At 48.2% G+C, this 19714-nt stretch overlaps 1 protein-coding gene across 1 annotated transcript in view; it reads left to right on the top strand.

Annotated features, from left to right (window-relative positions):
- LOC116980290 (arsenite methyltransferase-like) overlaps positions 1–19714 on the top strand; it is a 40472-nt gene that overhangs the window by 10181 nt on the left and 10577 nt on the right. The window contains exons 6-9 of the mRNA XM_033032370.1: positions 4885–4966; positions 6657–6788; positions 11257–11399; positions 18824–18949. Coding sequence (XP_032888261.1) covers positions 4885–4966; positions 6657–6788; positions 11257–11399; positions 18824–18949 — 483 coding nt within the window. The remainder of the gene's footprint in view (positions 1–4884; positions 4967–6656; positions 6789–11256; positions 11400–18823; positions 18950–19714) is intronic.

Raw genomic sequence — 19714 nt, 5'->3', positions numbered from 1 at the left:
CTGGTCGGTGCAGACCCGGTGGGCCGAAGGGCCTGTTTCTGCGCTGTATCTCTAAACTATAACACATTTTTTACAATTGAACCATCCGCAGTGTACATGATAACGGACATAATGTGAATAATGTTTAGTGCAAGATAAAGTCCATTCAAAGATAGCCCTGGGGTCTCGAATGAGGTAGAAAGTAGCTCAGGACTGCTCTCTAGTGGCCAGTTGCATGTATTGATGGTTGCTAAGGCCTCAGACAGTCAAAGGCCCTGTTCCTACCGGATGGCTCGGTAACTCTAAAGGATCATCATTGACCAAAGGGCATGCGTTATGCATCACTTAGAGGGTGATGGAAATATAGAAAAAGCTGCCAGAGGAGGTAGTTGGGGTCGGTACTATAAAAAACATTTAACAGACATTTGGACAGACACATGGATAGAAAAGAATGGATCGACTGGGCTTGTATTTGCTGGAATTTAGACAATAGACAATAGGTGCAGGAGTAGGCCTTTCGGCCCTTCGAGCCAGCACCGCCATTCGATGTGATCATAAGATCATACGTGATAGTAGAAGAATTAGGCCATTCGGCCCATCAAGTCTACTCAGCAGGTAGACAAAAATGCTGGAGAAACTCAGCGGGTGAGGCAGCATCTTGTTTCTCCAGCATTTTTGTCTACCGATGATTTTTCCAGCATCTGCAGTTCTTTCTTAAACATTCTTAAAGTCTACTCTGCTGTTCAATCGTGGCTGATCTATCTCTCCCTCCTCACCCCATTCTCTTGTGGCTAAAGGGATCAGGGGGTATGGAGAGAAGGCAGGTACGGGATACTGAGTTGGATGATCAGCCATGATCATATTGAATGGCGGTGCAGGCTCGAAGGGCCGAATGGCCTACTCCTGCACCTATTTTCGATGTTTCTATGTCTCCTGCCTTCGCCCAATGACCTCCGGCACCTGTAATAATCAAAGTACTCTCAAGAGAGTCAAGAGTAATTCGCACATCACTGCACCTTAATTGGTACACGTGACAATAAAAGACCTTTGAAACCTTTGAATGTTTGATTGTCATATGAACCAAACAGAACAATGAAATTCTTACTTGCAGCAGCGCGACAGAATATGTAAACATAGTGCACTGTAAACAATATAATAAACGAGAAAAGCGTTCAGTATATTCACCCTATATACATTCACCTGATCTATTCCCCTCATGATTTTATACACCTCTATAAGATGCAGTGTCAATAGACAATAGACAATAGGTGCAGGAGTAGGCCATTCGGCCCTTCGAGCCAGCACCGCCATTCAATGTGATCATGGCTGATCATCCCCAATCAGTACCCCGTTCCTGCCTTCTCCCCCATATCCCCTGACTCCGCTATCTTTAAGAGCCCTATCTAGCTCTCTCTTGAAAGTATCCAGAGAACCTGCCTCCACCGCCCTCTGAGGCAGAGAATTCCACAGACTCACCACTCTCTGTGAGAAAAAGTGATTCCTCGTCTCCGTTCTAAATGGCTTACCCCTTATTCTTAAACTGTGTGGCCCCTGGTTCTGGACTCCCCCAACATCGGGAACATGTTTCCTGCCTCTAGCGTGTCCAAACCTTTAATAATCTTCTAAGTTTCAATAAGATAGCCTCTCATCCTTCTAAACTCCAGAGTGTACAAGCCCAGCTGCTCCATTCTCTCAGCATATGACAGTCCCGCCATCCCGGGAATTAACCTTGTAAACCTACGCTGCACTCCCTCCATTGCACTGCTTCAGGTCAGGTGTCACGTACAGTTCAGTGAGGGTTATGGATGGCTGGTTCTCACTCACTAATGTCCTTGCGAGGGGAGAGAAGGGCTTTGTACAAGCAGCTGCTGTTTACACGGGCGATGCTGGTTTTTCCAATTCAAGATTTAATTAATTAATTGAAACTAAATCCTGGTGGGATTTGAACCCATGCTTCCAGATCAATAATCAAGGTCGCTGGAGTTCCAGTTCACCAACATAACGCTTAGGCTTAGGTCGGCTGGAGAGTGTATATTCCTCCACTAGTTTATTTGTACTAATCAAGAATCTATCTATCTCTGCCTTAAATATATCCACTGACTTTGCCTCCACAGACTTCTGTGGCAAAAAATTCCACAGATTCACCCACCCTCCTGCTGGTGAAAACATCCTCTCCACACCGTTGACTATTCTGCACGTTTCAATGAGGCCCCCCCCTCATTCTTCTAAACTCCAGCGAGTACAGGCCCAGCGCCGACAAACGCTCATCCTGTGTTAACCCACTCATTCCTGGGATCATTCTCCTAAACCTCCTCTGGACCCTCTCCAGAGCCAGCACATCCTTCCTCAGATATGGGGCCCAAAATTGCTCACAGTATTCCAAATGCGGCCTGACCAGCGCCTTATAGAGCCTCAGTAAGAGAGGAGAAGCAGACAACTGCCATAGTCGTAGCAGGTCGCCGAGAAACCGGCGGCAACCTACGTCATCCTGGCGACAACCTACGACAGCACCCACGTCAGGAGAAGTCAAGCTACGCTCATTGGCGTCAAGCCCACTGTGGCCGAGAATGTTTTAACATGCTGAAAATTTAGCAGCGACCGGATAGACGCTACGACTTTTTGTGCGACTGAGGAGACGACTCCCGGTGAACACTGGCGAACATGTGGCGACAAACCAGTCGCCTGTAGTTGCCTATAAAATCGCCTTAGTGGGACAGACCCATTAGCCTCACGTAGGTAGGGGAGTGTATATTCCTGTACTGCTGGAGAAACTCAGTGGGTGAGGCAGCATCTACGGAGCGAAGGAATAGGTGACGTTTCGGGTTGAGACCTGTAGGATCATGACCCGAAACGCTTGTAAACACTGCCCAGTCCATCATCGGCTCTGACCTCCCCACCATCGAGGGGATCTACCTCAGTTGCTGCCTCAAAAAGGCTGGCAGCAGCATCAAGGACCCACACCATCCTGGCCACACACTCATCTCTCCACCGCCATCAGTTAGAAGGTACAGGAGCCTGAAATCTGCAACATCCAGGTTCAGAAATAGCTGCTTCCCCACAGCCATATTAAGCACAACTTCAAACAAACTCTGAACTATAACTATTCAATGGTATATGGACACACTGATCTGTTCTGTATTTATGCCTACAATATTCTGTTGTGCTGCAGCAAGCATGAATTTCATTGTCCTATCTGGGACACATGACAATAAAACTCTCTTGACTTGACTTGACTCTTAAGGGCCTGTCCCACTTACGTGTCCTTGGCACGCAAATTACGCGACGACGAGCACGGGCATCGTATGGCCGCGCTGACCGGTCCCACTGAGGTGCGCGGAGGGGTATGTAGTTGTGCGCGACTTCGCGCGGGGCTCCGAAATTTTTGTCGCGAACGAAATCTTCGCACACCAACGGCCTGTCGCGTAACTGACGGCCAAAGTGGGACAGGCCCAAGACCCTGGCGCGTCGCAACGTCTCACCTCCAACAGCAGCAGAAGCAGGCAAACGATCGCCGAGCTCGGCCTGGGGCAAACGATCGCCGGGCTTCTTCGCTCCATAGATGCTGCCTCACCCGCTGAGTTTCTCCAGCATTTTTGTCTACCTTTGATTTTTCCAGCAACTGCAGTTCTTTCTTAAATATTCCTGTACTCAGTTCAGTTGTAATCCCTCAAGAGACGGTATAGCTCAGAGACTTTGGTTGGCTTTCACAAGCATTAAGCAGATAATGACTATCTGAGTTAAAATTACATGTTTCTTCAGCACACAGTTTCACAAAATGTTTATGTTCACGATGATAGTTTGTTAGAACTCCCTTGGACAAATTGGTGGTGTCTAAGAAAATAGAGCACTTGAAAAATATTGCAGGAGATTCTGAGCCACTGAGGCTCACAGGCACACAAGTCAAAGCGTTTCATAAGAAAAGCTTTTCACTGTACCTCGCTACATTTGACGATGAACTAAACTGGGTCTCTGACGCTGTAAGGCAGTGACTCTACCACTGCGCCACCATGCTGCCCTCAGCCCCACCCGTTCTTAGGTCATAAGTGATCGTAGAATTGGGCCATTCGGCCCATCAAGTCTATTCTGCCATTCAAATCTTGCTATTGAGGGAGTGCAACGTAGGTTTACAAGGTTAATTCCCGGGATGGCGGGACTGTCATATGCTGAGAGAATGGAGCGGCTGGGCTTGTACACTCTGGAGTTTAGAAGGATGAGAGGCTATCTTATTGAAACTTAGAAGATTATTAAGGGATTGGACACGCTAGAGGCAGGAAACATGTTCCCGATGTTGGGGGGAGTCCAGAACCAGGGGCCACAGTTTAAGAATAAGGGGTAAGCCATTTAGAACGGAAACGATGAAACACTTTTTCACACAGAGAGTTGTGAGTCTGTGGAATTCTCTGCCTCAGAGGGCGGTGGAGGCCGATTCTCTGGATATTTTCAAGGGAGAGCTAGATAGGGCTCTTAAAGATAGAGGAGTCAGGGGATATAGGGAGAAGTGTTTAAGAAGGAACTGCAGATGCTGGAAAATCGAAGGTACACAAAAATGCTGGAGAAACTCAGCGGGTGCAACAGCATCTATGGAGTGAAGAAGATAGGCAACGTTTCGGGCCAAAACCCTTCTTCAGGGAGAAGGCAGGAACGGGGTACTGATTGGGGATGATCAGCCACGATCACAGTGAATGACGGTGCTGGCTCGAAGGGCCGAATGGCCTACTCCGGCACCTATTGTCTGTTGTGAATCATGGCTGATCTATCTCACCCTCCAAACCCCATTCTTGTGCTGTCCCGATCTATGCATATTTAATGTCACATGAACAAAATGCCTTGGTGCCTGTGAATTGTGATCGTGAATTAGAACCAGTGGTGAATATTAAATTCCAGGCAATATTTTGTTTGTTACAGGAAGGCGGAGAAATGTATTTCAGTGACATGTACGCCAGTGAGCCTGTGGATGAAGAACTGAAGAAGGATGCCCGACTCTGGGGTAACGGTCACTATTGTGTAGTCCACTTATAGAGCCACCGCCTCACAGCGCCGGAGACCCAGGTTCGATCCTGACCTCGGGTGCTGTCTGTGTGTCTTTAGTTTGGTTTAGAGATACAGCACGGAAACAGGCCCTTTCGGCCCAGCGGGTCCGCACCAACCAGCGATCCCCGCACATTAACGCTATCCTACACCCACTGGAGACAATTGTTTTACATTTAGACCAAAGCCAATTAGCCTACATACCTGTATGTCTGGAGCGTGGGAGCAAACCGAAGATCTCGGAGAAAACCCACGCCTTCACGGGGAGAACGTACAAACTCCGTACAGCCAGCACCCGTAGTCGGGATCAAACCGCCCATGTGGAGCGGAATGTGCAGTTTGTACGATTAATTGGCCCTCTGTAAATTGCCCCCATTCGGCCCATCGTGTCCATTCAATCATCACACACATGCACACACACGCGCACACACACGACGCACCCTCAACGCCGCAACCCGCACCCTCACACACCGCACCACTCACCCCGCACCCGCACTACACCACACACACACACACACACACACCACACCACACCACACACCCACACCCACACCCCCACCCACCCCACCCACCCCCCCCCAACCACCCCCCCCACACACACAACCACACACCACCCACCCACACACACACACCCACACCCACACACTCAACCACAACACACACACACACCACACACACTCCACACTCACACCCACACACCCACACACACACCCACACCCACTCCACCCCCCACACACACCCACCACACACACACATCTCCACCACAAACACACACACACACACACACACACACACACACACACACGCACACGCACGCACGCACGCGCGCACACACACACACACACACACACATGTCCTTTCTCAAATTAGGGGACCAAAACTGCACACAATACTCCGTGTGGTCTCACTAGGGCTCTGTACAACTGCAGGAGGACCCATTTGCTCCTATGCTCAGCTCCTCTTGTTATGAAGGCCAACATGCCATTCACTTTCTTCACTGCCTGCTGTACCTGCATGCTTATTTTCAATGACTGATGAACAAGGATCCTCAACTTGACATCATTTAGATAATAACCTGCCTTCCTTTTTTTGCCACGAAAGTGGATAACCTCACATTTATCCACATTAAACTGCATCTGCCATGCATCTGCCCACTCACCCAACTTGTCCAAATCACCGTATCCTCATATCATCCTCCTCACAGTTCACACTGCCACCCAGCTTTGTGTCATCTATAAATTAGCTAATGTTACTTTTAATTAAAGGACGTTCTTTTAGGAAGGAGATGAGGAGGAATTTCTTTAGTCAGTGGGTGGTGAATCTGTGGAACTCTTTGCCACAGAAGGCTGCGGAGGCCAAGTCAATGGATATTTTAAAATCAGAGACAGATGGATTCTTGATTAGTACGGGTGTCAGGGGTTATGGTGAGAAGGCAGGAGAATGGGGTTAGGAGGGAGAGGTGGATCAGTCACGATTGAATGGCGGAGTAGACTTGATGGGCCGAATGGCCTAATTCTGCTCCTATCACATATGACCTTATGACTGCGTCAGAGAGCTGCCTTATTAGCTGTAAGTTGCACGGGATGTACTTGAATGATGTGAAAGGTTCTAATCAATTGCATCTTTTTCTATTTCTGTACCTGCGGAAGGGGAGGGACTGGCGGGAGCCCTGTATTGGAAGGATTTAATCAGGCTGGTGAAGTCTGTGGGCTTCAGCACACCTTACCTGGTCACCGCCAGCCACATCAACATTCAGAAGCCGGAACTCCTCCGACAAACCGGTAAATATCATTCCGTGCCTTTCCCATGTTCTGACTCCCAATAAACAACTCCTTCTCACCCTGTTAAGGGCCTGCCGCACTTGGCGATTTTTTTTCGGTGACTGCCGGCGTCATATCAGTGTCGCCAAAAGATTTTGAACATTTCAAAATCCAGCGGGGACTAAATAAATGTTGCGACACTTGAAAAATCACCGCCCGCCAATACGTCATCACGCCGCGTCGCGCTGTATCACGCCACAAATGTTACGGTGACCTGATACGTCAGTCAATGATGCCGGCAGTTGCCAAGTGGGACAGGCCCTTTGCACCTCTGTCCCCTGTCTCCATCAATGGTGTGGATGTGCAGTTTACCAGGGAGTACAAATACCTCGGAGTGTACCTGGACAGTAAACTGGACTGGTCCAGGAACGCTGAGGCCCTGGACAAGAAGGGACGGAGCCGGCTGTACATTTTGAGAAGGCTCCGCTCCTTCAACATTCAATTCAATTCAATTCAATTTATTTGACATTTGGACCCCTTGAGGTCCAGACGAAATGACGTTTCTGCAGCCATACATTACAAAACAAAAAGACCCGAGACACAACACAGCAAAAAAAAATTATCTCTCCACTGCCCCCCCCCCCCCCCCCCCCCCCCCCCCCCCCCCGATGTCAGAGTCAAAGTCAAAGCCCCCGGCTGGCGATGGCGATTGTCCCGCGGCCATTAAAGCCACGCCGGGTGATGCAAGGTCGCACACCGGGTCTTGGTGTTGGAGCCCCCGGCGTGCGCTCGCAAAGTCCCGCGGCCATTCCAAGCCGCGCGGGGCGGTGCTGTAAGGCCCCGCTCCAGGTGCTCTTCAACCCCGCAACTCGGGCGGGAGAAGTCGCCGTTGCAGAAGCCCCGAAAAGCGGTCACCCAGCAGGGACCCGCGGGCTCCCAGGTGCCGCCGTCCGCCAAACCCGCAGTTGCAGCCTCCGAAACTCCGGAGGGCGGGTGGCAGCAGCGTTCCACCACCGCTCCACCCGCTCCGGACTCGGCCAGCCCCGCGACGGTGAGGTGAGTAGTCGGCAGCTCCACGTTGCAGCCCCAACGACAACGGAGACCCGACAAAGAAAAGGTCGTGTCTCCCGTGCAGGGAAAGATTTTAAAGTTACCCCCACCCCCCCACACACATACCCCAACAAGAAAATAACAAAAACGACATAAAAACGAGACAAAAAATAAAAAAAACACAGACGGACTGCAGAGGCCGCTGCTGACAAGAGTCGCGCCGCCCATCGTATGCAGTGAGATGCCGCAGTCGGTGGTAGCCAGCGCCATATTCTACGCTGCCGTGTGCCGGGGCAGCAGGGCGAAGGCCGCGGACACCAATACGATCAATAAACTCATCAGGAAGGCCAGCTCCATCCTGGGGGCGGAGTTGGAGTTGGATTGACGGGAGGTTGGTCTTGGAGGGGAGGATATCCGCTCCTCAAACTGCGGAGCATCCCGGACAATACAGCTCACCCCCTCCATGACACACACTGGCCAACCTGAGGAGCACCATCAACAACAGACTGGTTCCACCAAGATGCAGCACAGAACGCCACAGGAGATCCTTCTTCCCTGTGGCTATCAAACTGTACAACTCCTCCCCCTTCTGTCGTGGGGTCGACTGAGACTGACCCCCCCCCCCAATCTTTGCACATCCACAATCCTTTCAACTTGTCACTTTAATTTCATGTTTCATGTATTTTGTCTTTTTATGACCGTTGGCAGATCAGTTTCCCTCCTGGGATAAATAAAGTTCTATCGTATTGTATTGTACTCTCTCCCTTGTTCTTCTTTACTCTCTGAAACTCGACCAACATCCTCATCCAGTTCCTCTGGCCCTCATTCTCCATTTTCCCCAGGAACTGATCCCCGCCCCTCACTCTCTAGATCTAGATTTTGTTTTAGACATACAATGCGGAAACAGGCCCTTCGGCCCATCGAGTCCGTGCCGACCAGCGATCGCCCCGTCCTACACACACTAGGGACAATTTATAATTTTTCGCTGAAGCCAATTAACCTACAAACCTGTACGTCTTTGGAGCATGGGAGGAAACCGGAGCACCCGGAGTAAACCCACGCTGGTCGCGGGGAGAACGTACAAACTCCGTACAGACAGCGCCCATGGTCAGGATTGAACCCGGGTCTCCGGCGCTGTGAGGCAGCAACTCTACCGCTGCGCCACCGTGCCGCTTTGATCTCCTTCCCTCTGAGCTTCTTATAACAAACCTCTCCAGAATTCACTCTCAAGACAAAATTCCTCTTGATCTTAGTCCCAGATCTCCATTATCTCCAGAGAACAATCACAAGTGCTCGCTAAAACTTTCCCCAAATCCTCCACTACTCTAGAATCAATGCTAAATAAATCCCAGAGATACATTCTCACTCCTCTAATACTCCTCCACAACACTCGCAGCCATCTATCATTCTGTCGTAAATAAATAGGATTCCCAGACTATTGTTGCTATCTAACCCCAGGCCATTATTACTTTCTATTGTTTCCAGCCATTTACTGCTCTCCAAGTCGTTCACAACCCTAGATTACATTGTATTATTACTTCCAGCCATTTATTACTTTCAACCTCATTCCTCGAATACTTTGTATTACTTCCAGCCATTTGTTACTTTCAACCTCATTCCTCGAATACTTTGTATTACTTCCAGCCATTTGTTACTTTCAATGTCATTCCTCGAATACTTTGTATTACTTCCAGCCATTTATTACTTTCAATCTCATTCCTCGATTGCATTCAAGCTATTTATTACTCTCCATCTATTACTCTGTATTACCCCCAGACATTTATTACTCTCCATCTATTACTCTGTATTACCCCCAGACATTTATTACTCTCCATCTATTACTCTGTATTACCCCCAGACATGTATTACTCTCCATTTCATTCTCACCCCTCTATTACTTTCCACAACTCATTCCCACTTCTCTTTATGGACACAAAAAGCTGGAGTAACTCAGCGGGACAGGCAACATCTCTGGAGAGAAGAAATGGGTCAAAGAAGGGTCTCGACCCGAAACGTCCCCCCATTCCTTCTCTCCAGAGATGCTGCCTGTCCCGCTGAGTTACTCCAGTTTTTTTCATCTATCTTTGGTTTACACCAGCATCTGCAGTTCCTTCTTACCCACTTGTCTTTAGTATATGCAGATGCAAGGAACTGCAGATGCTGGTTGATACAAGGTCATAAGTGATAGGAGCATTAATTAGGCCATTCGGCCCATCGTTCAATCAACTCTGCCATTCAATCATGGCTGACCTATCTTTCCCTCTCAACCCCATTCTCCTGCCTTCTCCCCACAGCCCCTGACTAATCAAGAATCTATCTATCTCTGCCTTAATAATATCCATTGACTTGGCCTCCACAGCCGTCTGTGGCAATGAATTCCACAGATTCACCACCCTCTGACTAAAGAAATTCCTCCTCATCGCCTTCCTGAAGGAACGTCCTTTAATTCTGAGGCTAATTCTGGTGCTGGACTCTCCCACTAGTGGAAACATCCTCCTTTCACCCACTCTATCCAAGCCTTTCACTCTTCGGTAGCAGTAGAGTGGGTAGAGTTGCTGCCTCACAGTGCCGGCGACCCGGGTTCGATCTTGACAACGGGTGCTGTCTGTACGGAGTTTGCACCTTCTCCCCGTGACCTGCGTGGGTTTTTTCCTAGATCTTCGGTTTCCTCCCACACTCCAAAGACGTGCAGGTTTGTAGATTAATTGGCATGGTAAATGTAAAAATTGTCCCTAGTGGGTGTAGGATAGTGTTAATGTGCGGGGATCGCTGGTCAGCCTGGGCCCAGTGGGCCGAAGGACCTGTTTCCCCGCTGTATCTCTAAATTAGACTAAACTAAGTTTCAATGAGGTCCACCCTCACCCTTCTAAACAAGGAACTGCAGATGCAGACCACTTTCTGTCCTTTGGTCACTTTTGTTCAATGCTGTTACACCTTGCCCAGTTGCCTGGTGATCGACCACGTTTCATCTTCTAACACAGGGGCCGGCAACCTACGGCCCCCGGGCCGAATGCGGCCCGTGACCCGAAATCATCCGAACCGCAGGTGGATTTTTTTTCCCCGTGATCATCGGTCCCGCCGAGCTCTGGCCGTACCGCACCCTGCGCAAAACCGCCGGCACAGCCGCGCACCTTCTGTGAACACATTTAAGAAAGAACTGCAGACGATGGAAAAATCGAAGCTAGCCAAAAAATGCTGGAGAAACTCAGCGGGTGAGACATGCAAGGCTGCCTCAACCGCTGAGTTTCTCCAGCATTTTTGTCTACCGCCTGTGAACACGTGATTTGATGCCTGGCCATCCGTGGCGGGATCCGTGTGTACACGTGATAGACGTGGCACGCCATCCGCTCACAGACATGCGTCCCGGCCCTTAAGCAGAACAAGGTTGCCCACCCCTGTTCTAACACATGGATGCTCCGGTGCTTTTTAATGTCCCCAGGAAACGTGCGCTACGCCTCTGGAACCTACCGCTTTTTCAAGCTGCCTGCAGTGAGGAACGAGGGGAGAGAGCTCGTGACGTACAAGGGAACCGTCAGCGACCACCTGCAGGAACTGCACTTCGATTCTGTTCACACTTTCGAAGTAAGAAAGTTCAAGTCAGCCGCGGGCGGGCCAAGGGAACTCGGGTGATCCAAGATCGAAAATAATATATATTGTAAATACTCAGCACTTGATTCCAGCCACACGTCTGTGGGAAGAGAACCAGAGCTAATGTTTCAGGTCAAAGACCTTTTTGCCAAACCTGAAACATTTTCTCTTCCCACTGTTCAACTCTTTATTTATCTTTCCCCACCAAGTGATAGGAGCAGAATCAGGCCATTCGGCCCATCAAGTCTACTCCGCCATTCAATCATGGCTGATCTATCTCTCCCTCCTAACCCTATTCCCCTGCCTTCTCCCCATAACCAAAGACCCTACAGCGAGCAAGATAGCCCACTCGACGAACAAGACGTAGTACGGTCATGGGCAGATTCAAGTGTAATTTTCTGCCCCATTTCCGTAACCGGCTTCCGTCTCCGCACCAAAGATCCCATCACAGCGGAGCAAAGATACTAGTGCGGAGACGGAAGCCGGTTACGGAAACATCCTCGTAAAAATAAAAGTTATTTGGTAAAAATCTTCTCCTCTTTTTCAGAATTTTAATTTATTAGCACAAACTTTTCCCCCACAACGTTGATCACACTGCGGGTCGGGTCGGGTCGGGTCCCGTTACGGAAATGGATGAGAAAAAGGCCCACGTTCCGTTCCGTTGCGTACTACACGTCAGCCCATTGCATTTAGAAGGTGTGGTCTATCTTGCTCCGCTATAGGATCTTTGCCCATAACCCCCGGCACCCGTACTAATCAAGAACCTATCAATCTCTGCCTTAAAAATATCCATTGACTTGGTCTCCACAGCTGTCTGTGGCAAATAATTCCACGTTGTGCTGCCAATCCCCCCCTATATCTCCTTCCCTTCATCCTCCTCTTTACTTATTCTCTTTTATTGCTCCTCACACTCCCTTCCCTCTCTTTATCTCTCTTTTCTCTTCCCTTTGCCAACTCTCATTGTCCCCACTCCCCTCCCACCCCCTCCCTCCTCTCCACCGCTCCTCCCCTCCCCACCACACCTCTGCTGCAAGCCCATGGACCCAACCCAGAAGAGTAATGCCCCTGTCCCACTTAGGAAACCTGAACGGAAACCTCTGGAGACTCTGCGCCCCACCCAAGATTTCCGTGCAGTTCCCGGAGGTGTTTGTCAGTTTCCGTACCTGCTTCCACTACTTGCAACCTCCGGCAACCACCTGCAACCTCCGGGAACTACACGGAAACCTTGGGTGGAGCGCAAAGAGGTTTCCGTTCAGATTTCCTAAGTGGGACAGGGGCATTATTAGATTTTGCTCTTAAGGCTAAAGGAATCAAGGGATATGGGAGAGAAAGCAGGAATGGGGTACTGATTTTAGATGATCAGCCATGATCATATTAACCATATAACCATATAACAATTACAGCACAGAAACAGGCCATCTCGGCCCTACAAGTCCGTGCCGAATAACTTTTTACCCTTAGTCCCACCTGCCTGCACTCATACCATAACCCTCCATTCCCTTCTCATCCATATGCCTATCCAATTTATTTTTAAATGATACCAACGAACCTGCCTCCACCACTTCCACTGGAAGCTCATTCCACACCGCTACCACTCTCTGAGTAAAGAAGTTCCCCCTCATGTTACCCCTAAACTTCTGTCCCTTAATTCTGAAGTCATGTCCTCTTGTTTGAATCTTCCCTATTCTCAAAGGGAAAAGCTGATCCACATCAACTCTGTCTATCCCTCTCATCATTTTAAAGACCTCTATCAAGTCCCCCCTTAACCTTCTGCGCTCCAGAGAATAAAGACCTAACTTATTCAACCTTTCTCTGTAACTTAGTTGTTGAAACCCAGGCAACATTCTAGTAAATCTCCTCTGTACTCTCTCTATTTTGTTGACATCCTTCCTATAATTGGGCGACCAAAATTGTACACCATACTCCAGATTTGGTCTCACCAATGCCTTGTACAATTTTAACATTACATCCCAGCTTCTATACTCAATGCTCTGATTTATAAAGGCTAGCATACCAAAAGCTTTCTTTACCACCCTATCTATATGAGATTCCACCTTCAAGGAACTATGCACGGTTATTCCCATATCCCTCTGTTCAACTGTATTCTTCAATTCCCTACCATTTACCATGTACGTCCTATTTTGATTTGTCCTGCCAAGGTGTAGCACCTCACATTTATCAGCATTAAACTCCATCTGCCATCTTTCAGCCCATTCTTCCAAATGGCCTAAATCACTCTGTAGACTTTGGAAATCCTCTTCATTATCCACAACACCCCCTATCTTGGTATCATCTGCATACTTACTAATCCAATTTTCCACACCTTCATCCAGATCATTGATGTACATGACAAACAACAAAGGACCCAACACCGATCCCTGAGGCACCCCACTAGTCACCTGCCTCCAACCCGACAAACAACCATCCACCATTACCCTCTGGCTTCTCCCATTCAGCCACTGTTGAATCCATCTTGCTACTCCTGCATTTATACCCAACAGTTGAACCTTCTTAACCAACCTTCCATGAGGAACCTTGTCAAAGGCCTTACTAAAGTCCATATAGATAACATCCACTGCTTTACCCTCGTCAATTTCCCTAGTAACCTCTTCAAAAAATTCAAGAAGATTAGTCAAACATGACCTTCCAGGCACAAATCCATGTTGACTGTTCCTAATCAGACCCTGTTTATCCAGATGCTTATATATATTATCTCTAAGTATCTTTTCCATTAATTTGCCCACCACTGAAGTCAAACTAACAGGCCTATAATTGCTAGGTTTACTCTTAGAACCCTTTTTAAACAATGGAACAACATGCGCAGTACACCAATCCTCGGGGACTATTCCCGTTTCTAATGACATTTGAAATATTTCTGTCATAGCCCCGGCTATTTCTACACTAACTTCCCTCAATGTCCTAGGGAATATCCTGTCAGGACCTGGAGACTTATCCACTTTTATATTTTTCAAAAGTGTCAGTACTTCTTTTACTTTGAAACTCATAGTATCCATAGCTACTCTACTAGTTTCCCTTACCTCACATAATTCAATATCCTTCTCCTTGGTGAATACCGAAGAAAAGAAATTGTTCAATATCTCCCCCATCTCTTTTGGCTCTGCAGATAGCTGTCCACTCTGTCTCTCCAATGGACCAATTTTATCCCTCGTTATCCTTTTGCTATTAATATAGCTGTAGAAACCCTTTGGATTTACTTTCACCTTACTTGCCAAAGCAACCTCATGTCTTCTTTTAGCTTTTCTAATTTCTTTCTTAAGATTCTTTTTACATTCCTTATACTCCTCAAGCACCTCATTTACTTCATGCTGCCTATAATTATTGTAGATCTCCCTCTTTTTCCGAACAAGATGTCCAATTTCCCTTGAAAACCAGGGCTCTTTCCAATTTTTACTGTTTCCTTTCAACCGAACAGGAACATAAAGATTCTGTACTCTTAAAATTTCCCCTTTAAATGTCCTCCATTTCTCTTCTACATCCTTCCCATAAAACAAAATGTCCCAGTTCACTCCTTTTAAATCATTTCGCATCTCATCAAAGTTAGCCTTTCTCCAATCAAAAATCTCAACCCTAGGTCCAGTTCTGACCCTCTCCATAATTATATTGAAACTAATGGTATTGTGATCACTGGACCCGAAGTGCTCCCCAACGCATACCTCCGCCACCTGTCCCGTCTCATTTCCTAACAGGAGGTCCAACACTGCCCCTCCTCTAGTAGGTACCTCTATGTATTGCTGCAAAAAACTATCCTGCACACATTTTACAAACTCCAAACCATCCAGCCCATTTACCGAATGTGTTTCCCAGTCTATGTGTGGAAAGTTGAAATCTCCCACAATCACTACTTTGTGCTTACTACTAATATCTGCTATCTCCTTACATATTTGCTCTTCCAATTCTCGATCCCCATTTGGCGGTCTATAATACACCCCTATAAGTGTTGCTACCCCTTTCCCACTTCTCAGTTCCACCCAAATAGCCTCCCTAGATGAGCCCTCCAATCTATCCTGCCAAAGCACTGCTGTAATATCTTCCCTGACTAGCAATGCAACACCTCCACCTCGTGCCCCTCCAATTCTATCACACCTGAAGCAACGAAATCCTGGAATATTTAGTTTCCAATCACAGCCCTCCTGCAACCATGTTTCACTGATCGCCACAACATCATACTTCCAGGTGTCTATCCAGACTCTAAGCTCATCCACCTTTCTTACAATGCTCCTAGCATTAAAATATGCACATTTAAGAAACCCCCCGCCTCTTATTCTCTGTTTATTTCCTTTTTTTTCTTTCTCCTCTTGTGCCCGAGTGCTTCCCTTTTCTGCTTCCTGCCTCCCATTCTGTCTACTAGCTTTCTCTATTTGAGTCCCTCGCCCCAACCATTCTAGTTTAAAGTCTCCCCAGTGGCCTTTGCAAATTTCCCCGCCAGGATATTGGTCCCCCTCGGGTTCAAGTGCATCCATACTCAAACAGGAGTACTTATTTGCAAGGTGTACCGACATTGCAGTACTCACTCGTCCCTGCCTCTGCCCCTTGCCCTTCCTTAGCGTGACCCACATGTCTCTCTCCCGTGGTTTTGGAATGACCACCTCCCTATAACTCCCCTCTATGACCTCCTCACTCTCCCTGACCAGACAGAGGTCATCGAGCTGCTGCTCCAGGATCCTAATACGGTCCCTTAGGAGCCCCATCTCGCTGCACCTGGTGCAGATGTGGACGTCTGGAGGGCCATCCGACAACATGACCTCCCACATCTGACATCCAGAACAGTACACTGTCATTCCCCCGCCTTACCCTGGATCCGATACAAGTACAATACAATAGAAACTGCTGGGAGAAATCATCAGGTATCTGACTCACAACAGCTGCTCCCTCTTGACCTTTAAACTGCACCTTTATTATATAAACAAAAAGCACTGTACCTTTACTAAAGCACTGTACCCTTAGCCCACTGTACCCTTACTAAAGCACTGTACCTTTAGCCCACTGTATCCTTGGCTCACTGTGCCTTTACTAAAGCACCGTACCTTTAACCAGAAAGCTGTTGAATGGCTGTGCTGGCTCGAAGGGCCAAATGGCCTACTGCACCTATTTTTCTATGTGTCAAACGACCCAAACTAATCCAAGAAGGGTCTCTGACCCGAAACATCGTCTGCAGATGCTGGTTTATACCAAAGATGGGCACTAAATGTTGGAGTAACTCAGCGGGTCAGGCAGCATCTCTGGAGAAAATGGATAGGTGACGTTTCGGGTCGGGACAAGAACAAAGTTTCTGAAGAAGGGTCCCGACCAGAAGCGTCAACTATCCATGTTCTCCAGAGATGCTGCCTGACCCGCTGAGTTACTCCAGCACTGTGAGTTGATCTTCAGTAATTCCTCCTTTTTCCTAATTCTGTAACTGTCCAGCAGGTGGCAGGCTGGTGCAAGTTGGCCCAAAGTGCCAGTGGCTTAGAGAGCATAGTCGTACAGCATGGAAACAGGCCCTTCGACCCAATTCATCCATACCGACCAACATGCCCCATCCAAGCTAGTCCCGTGCCTGACCAATATCCCTCTCAACCTTTCTACCCATGCACTTATCCAAATGTCTTTTGAATGCAGTTATAGTACCTGCCCCAAATATTTCCGCTTACAGCTCGTTCCATATACCCACCACCCTCTGTGTGTATAAGTTGCTCCTCAAATTAAATCTTTCACCTTTTACCTTATACCTATTCCCTCGAGTTCTCGATGCCCCTACGCAGGGTAAAATACTCAGTGAACTCCCCCTATCTACTGTATACTGTGAGTCTGTGGAATTCTCTGCCTCAGAGGGCAGTGGAGGCCGGTTCTCTGGATGCTTTCAAGGGAGAGCTAGATAGTGCTCTTAAAGATAGCGGAGTCAGGGGATATGGGGAGAAGGCAGGAACGGGGTACTGATTGGGGATGATCAGCCATGATCACATTGAATGGCGGTGCTGGCACGAAGGGCCAAATGGCCTACTCCTGCACCTATTGTCTATTGTATTCCCCTCATGGTTTAACACACCTCTGTAAGATGACCCATCAGCCAACCTGCACCTGCTCAACCTCTCCCTATAGCCTGCCTAACCTCTCAATAGACAATAGACAATAGGTGCAGGAGCAGGCCATTCGGCCCTTCGAGCCAGCACCGCCATTCAATGTGATCATGGCTGATCATCCCCAATCAGTACCCCGTTCCTGCCTTCTCCCTCATGTCCCCTGACTCCGCTATCTTTAAGAGCCCCATCTAGCTCTCCCTTGAAAGTATCCAGAGAACCTGCCTCCACCGCCCTCTGAGGCAGAGAATTCCACAGACTCACAACTCTCTGTGAGAAAAAGTGTTTCCTGGTCTGCGTTCTAAATAGAAACATAGAAACATAGAAATTAGGTGCAGGAGTAGGCCATTCGGTGCAGGAGAGCCTGCACCGCCATTCAATATGATCATGGCTGATCATCCAACTCAGTATCCCGTACCTGCCTTCTCTCCATACCCTCTGATCCCCTTAGCCACAAGGGCCACATCTAACTCCCTCTTAAATATAGCCAATGAACTGGCCTCGACTACCCTCTGTGGCAGAGAGTTCCAGAGATTCACCACTCTCTGTGTGAAAAAATTTCTTCTCATCTCGGTTTTAAAGGATTTCCCCCTTATCCTTAAGCTGTGACCCCTTGTCCTGGACTTCCCCAACATCGGGAGCAATCTTCCTGCATCTAGCCTGTCCAACCCCTTAAGAATTTTATAAGTTTCTATAAGATCCCCTCTCAATCTCCTAAATTCTAGAGAGTATAAACCAAGTCTATCCAGTCTTTCTTCATAAGACAGTCCTGACATCCCAGTAATCAGTCTGGTGAACCTTCTCTGCACTCCCTCTATGGCAATAATGTCCTTCCTCAGATTTGGAGACCAAAACTGTACGCAATACTCCAGGTGTGGTCTCACCAAGACCCTGTACAACTGCAGTAGAACCTCCCTGCTCCTATACTCAAATCCTTTTGCTATGAAAGCTAACATACCATTCGCTTTCTTCATTGCCTGCTGCACCTGCAATGGCTTACCCCTTATTCTTAAACTGTGGCCCCTGGTTCTGGACTCCCCCAACATCGGGAACATGTTTTCTGCCTCTAGCGTGTCCAAAATCATTAATAATCTTATATGTTTCAATAAGATAATTCAATAATTCTCCTTATAGATCTAGCCTGCCCAATCTCTCCCTGTATCCTAGCCTGTCCAATATCTCCCTATAGACCTGTAGCAACTCTACCACTGCTCCACCGTGCTGCCCCAATAGACAATTGTGAATGAGGTTACAGGAATACTGGGCAGTATATCGCTTGCGTTCTTCCACAGTTACTGCGACGCCTTGTTTGCGGACGTATTTCTCATTTGTGTCTTGCAGAAGGACAAACCAGTGGAGGTTGACGGAGAGCTGGCCATGGTGCTAAAAGCCTCCCGCTTTGCCTCTCACTTCATCATCGAACCTGCCGAGAGAGGGGAAGCACCTTTAAAAGATGAGCCTCAGCAGGTAAGCGGGCACGGTGGCGCAACGGTAGAGTTGCTGCCACGCAGCGCCGGAGTCCCGGGTTCGATCCCGACCACGGGCGCAGACACTGGAGTCTATACGGCGGTCGCGCAGCGGTAGAGCTACTGCCTCGCAGCGCCGGAGACCCGGGTTCGATCACGACTACAGGTGCTGTCCGTACGGAGTTTGTACCTTCTCCCCGGGACCCGCGTGGGTTTTCTCTGGGTGCTCCGGTCTCTTCTCACACTCCAAAGCAGTACGGGTTTGTAGGTTAATTGGCTTGGTATAATTGTAAATTGTCTCATATGTCGCTTGGGCAGTTTAAACCCCAGCGGTATGAACATTGACCTCCAATTTCAGGTAGTCCCTGCTTTCTCCCTCCTCCCCCTCCCCTTCCCAGCCCTCCCACCGCCCACTGTCTCCGCCTTTTCCTTTCTTCTTCCCGCCCCCACCCCCACATCAGTCTGAGGAAGGGTGTCGACCCGAAACGTCACCTATTACTTTGCTCCATAGATGCTGCCTCACCTGCTGAGTTTCTCCGGCATTTTTGTCTACCTTCGAAAATTCAAGGCTGATCATTTACCTCTGCACCACTTTCCTCCACTAAACCCTTATTGGTTCCAATACCTTGATTCCAACCACACATCCCTTGTTTCTTAATACCAAGAGGAAATGTATTGATCTCTCCTTATTATCATCTTAAAATGTATTGATTAATATAATAACGTCTTTCCATAGACTAATGACTTGTTCAGTGAAATATTGTTT

Source organism: Amblyraja radiata, chromosome 14 (genome assembly GCF_010909765.2).
Source record: "Amblyraja radiata isolate CabotCenter1 chromosome 14, sAmbRad1.1.pri, whole genome shotgun sequence".
Classification (NCBI taxonomy): domain Eukaryota; kingdom Metazoa; phylum Chordata; class Chondrichthyes; order Rajiformes; family Rajidae; genus Amblyraja; species Amblyraja radiata.
The sequence above is the reverse complement of the archived record's forward strand: the minus strand, read 5'-3'. Positions and strand labels throughout refer to the sequence as shown.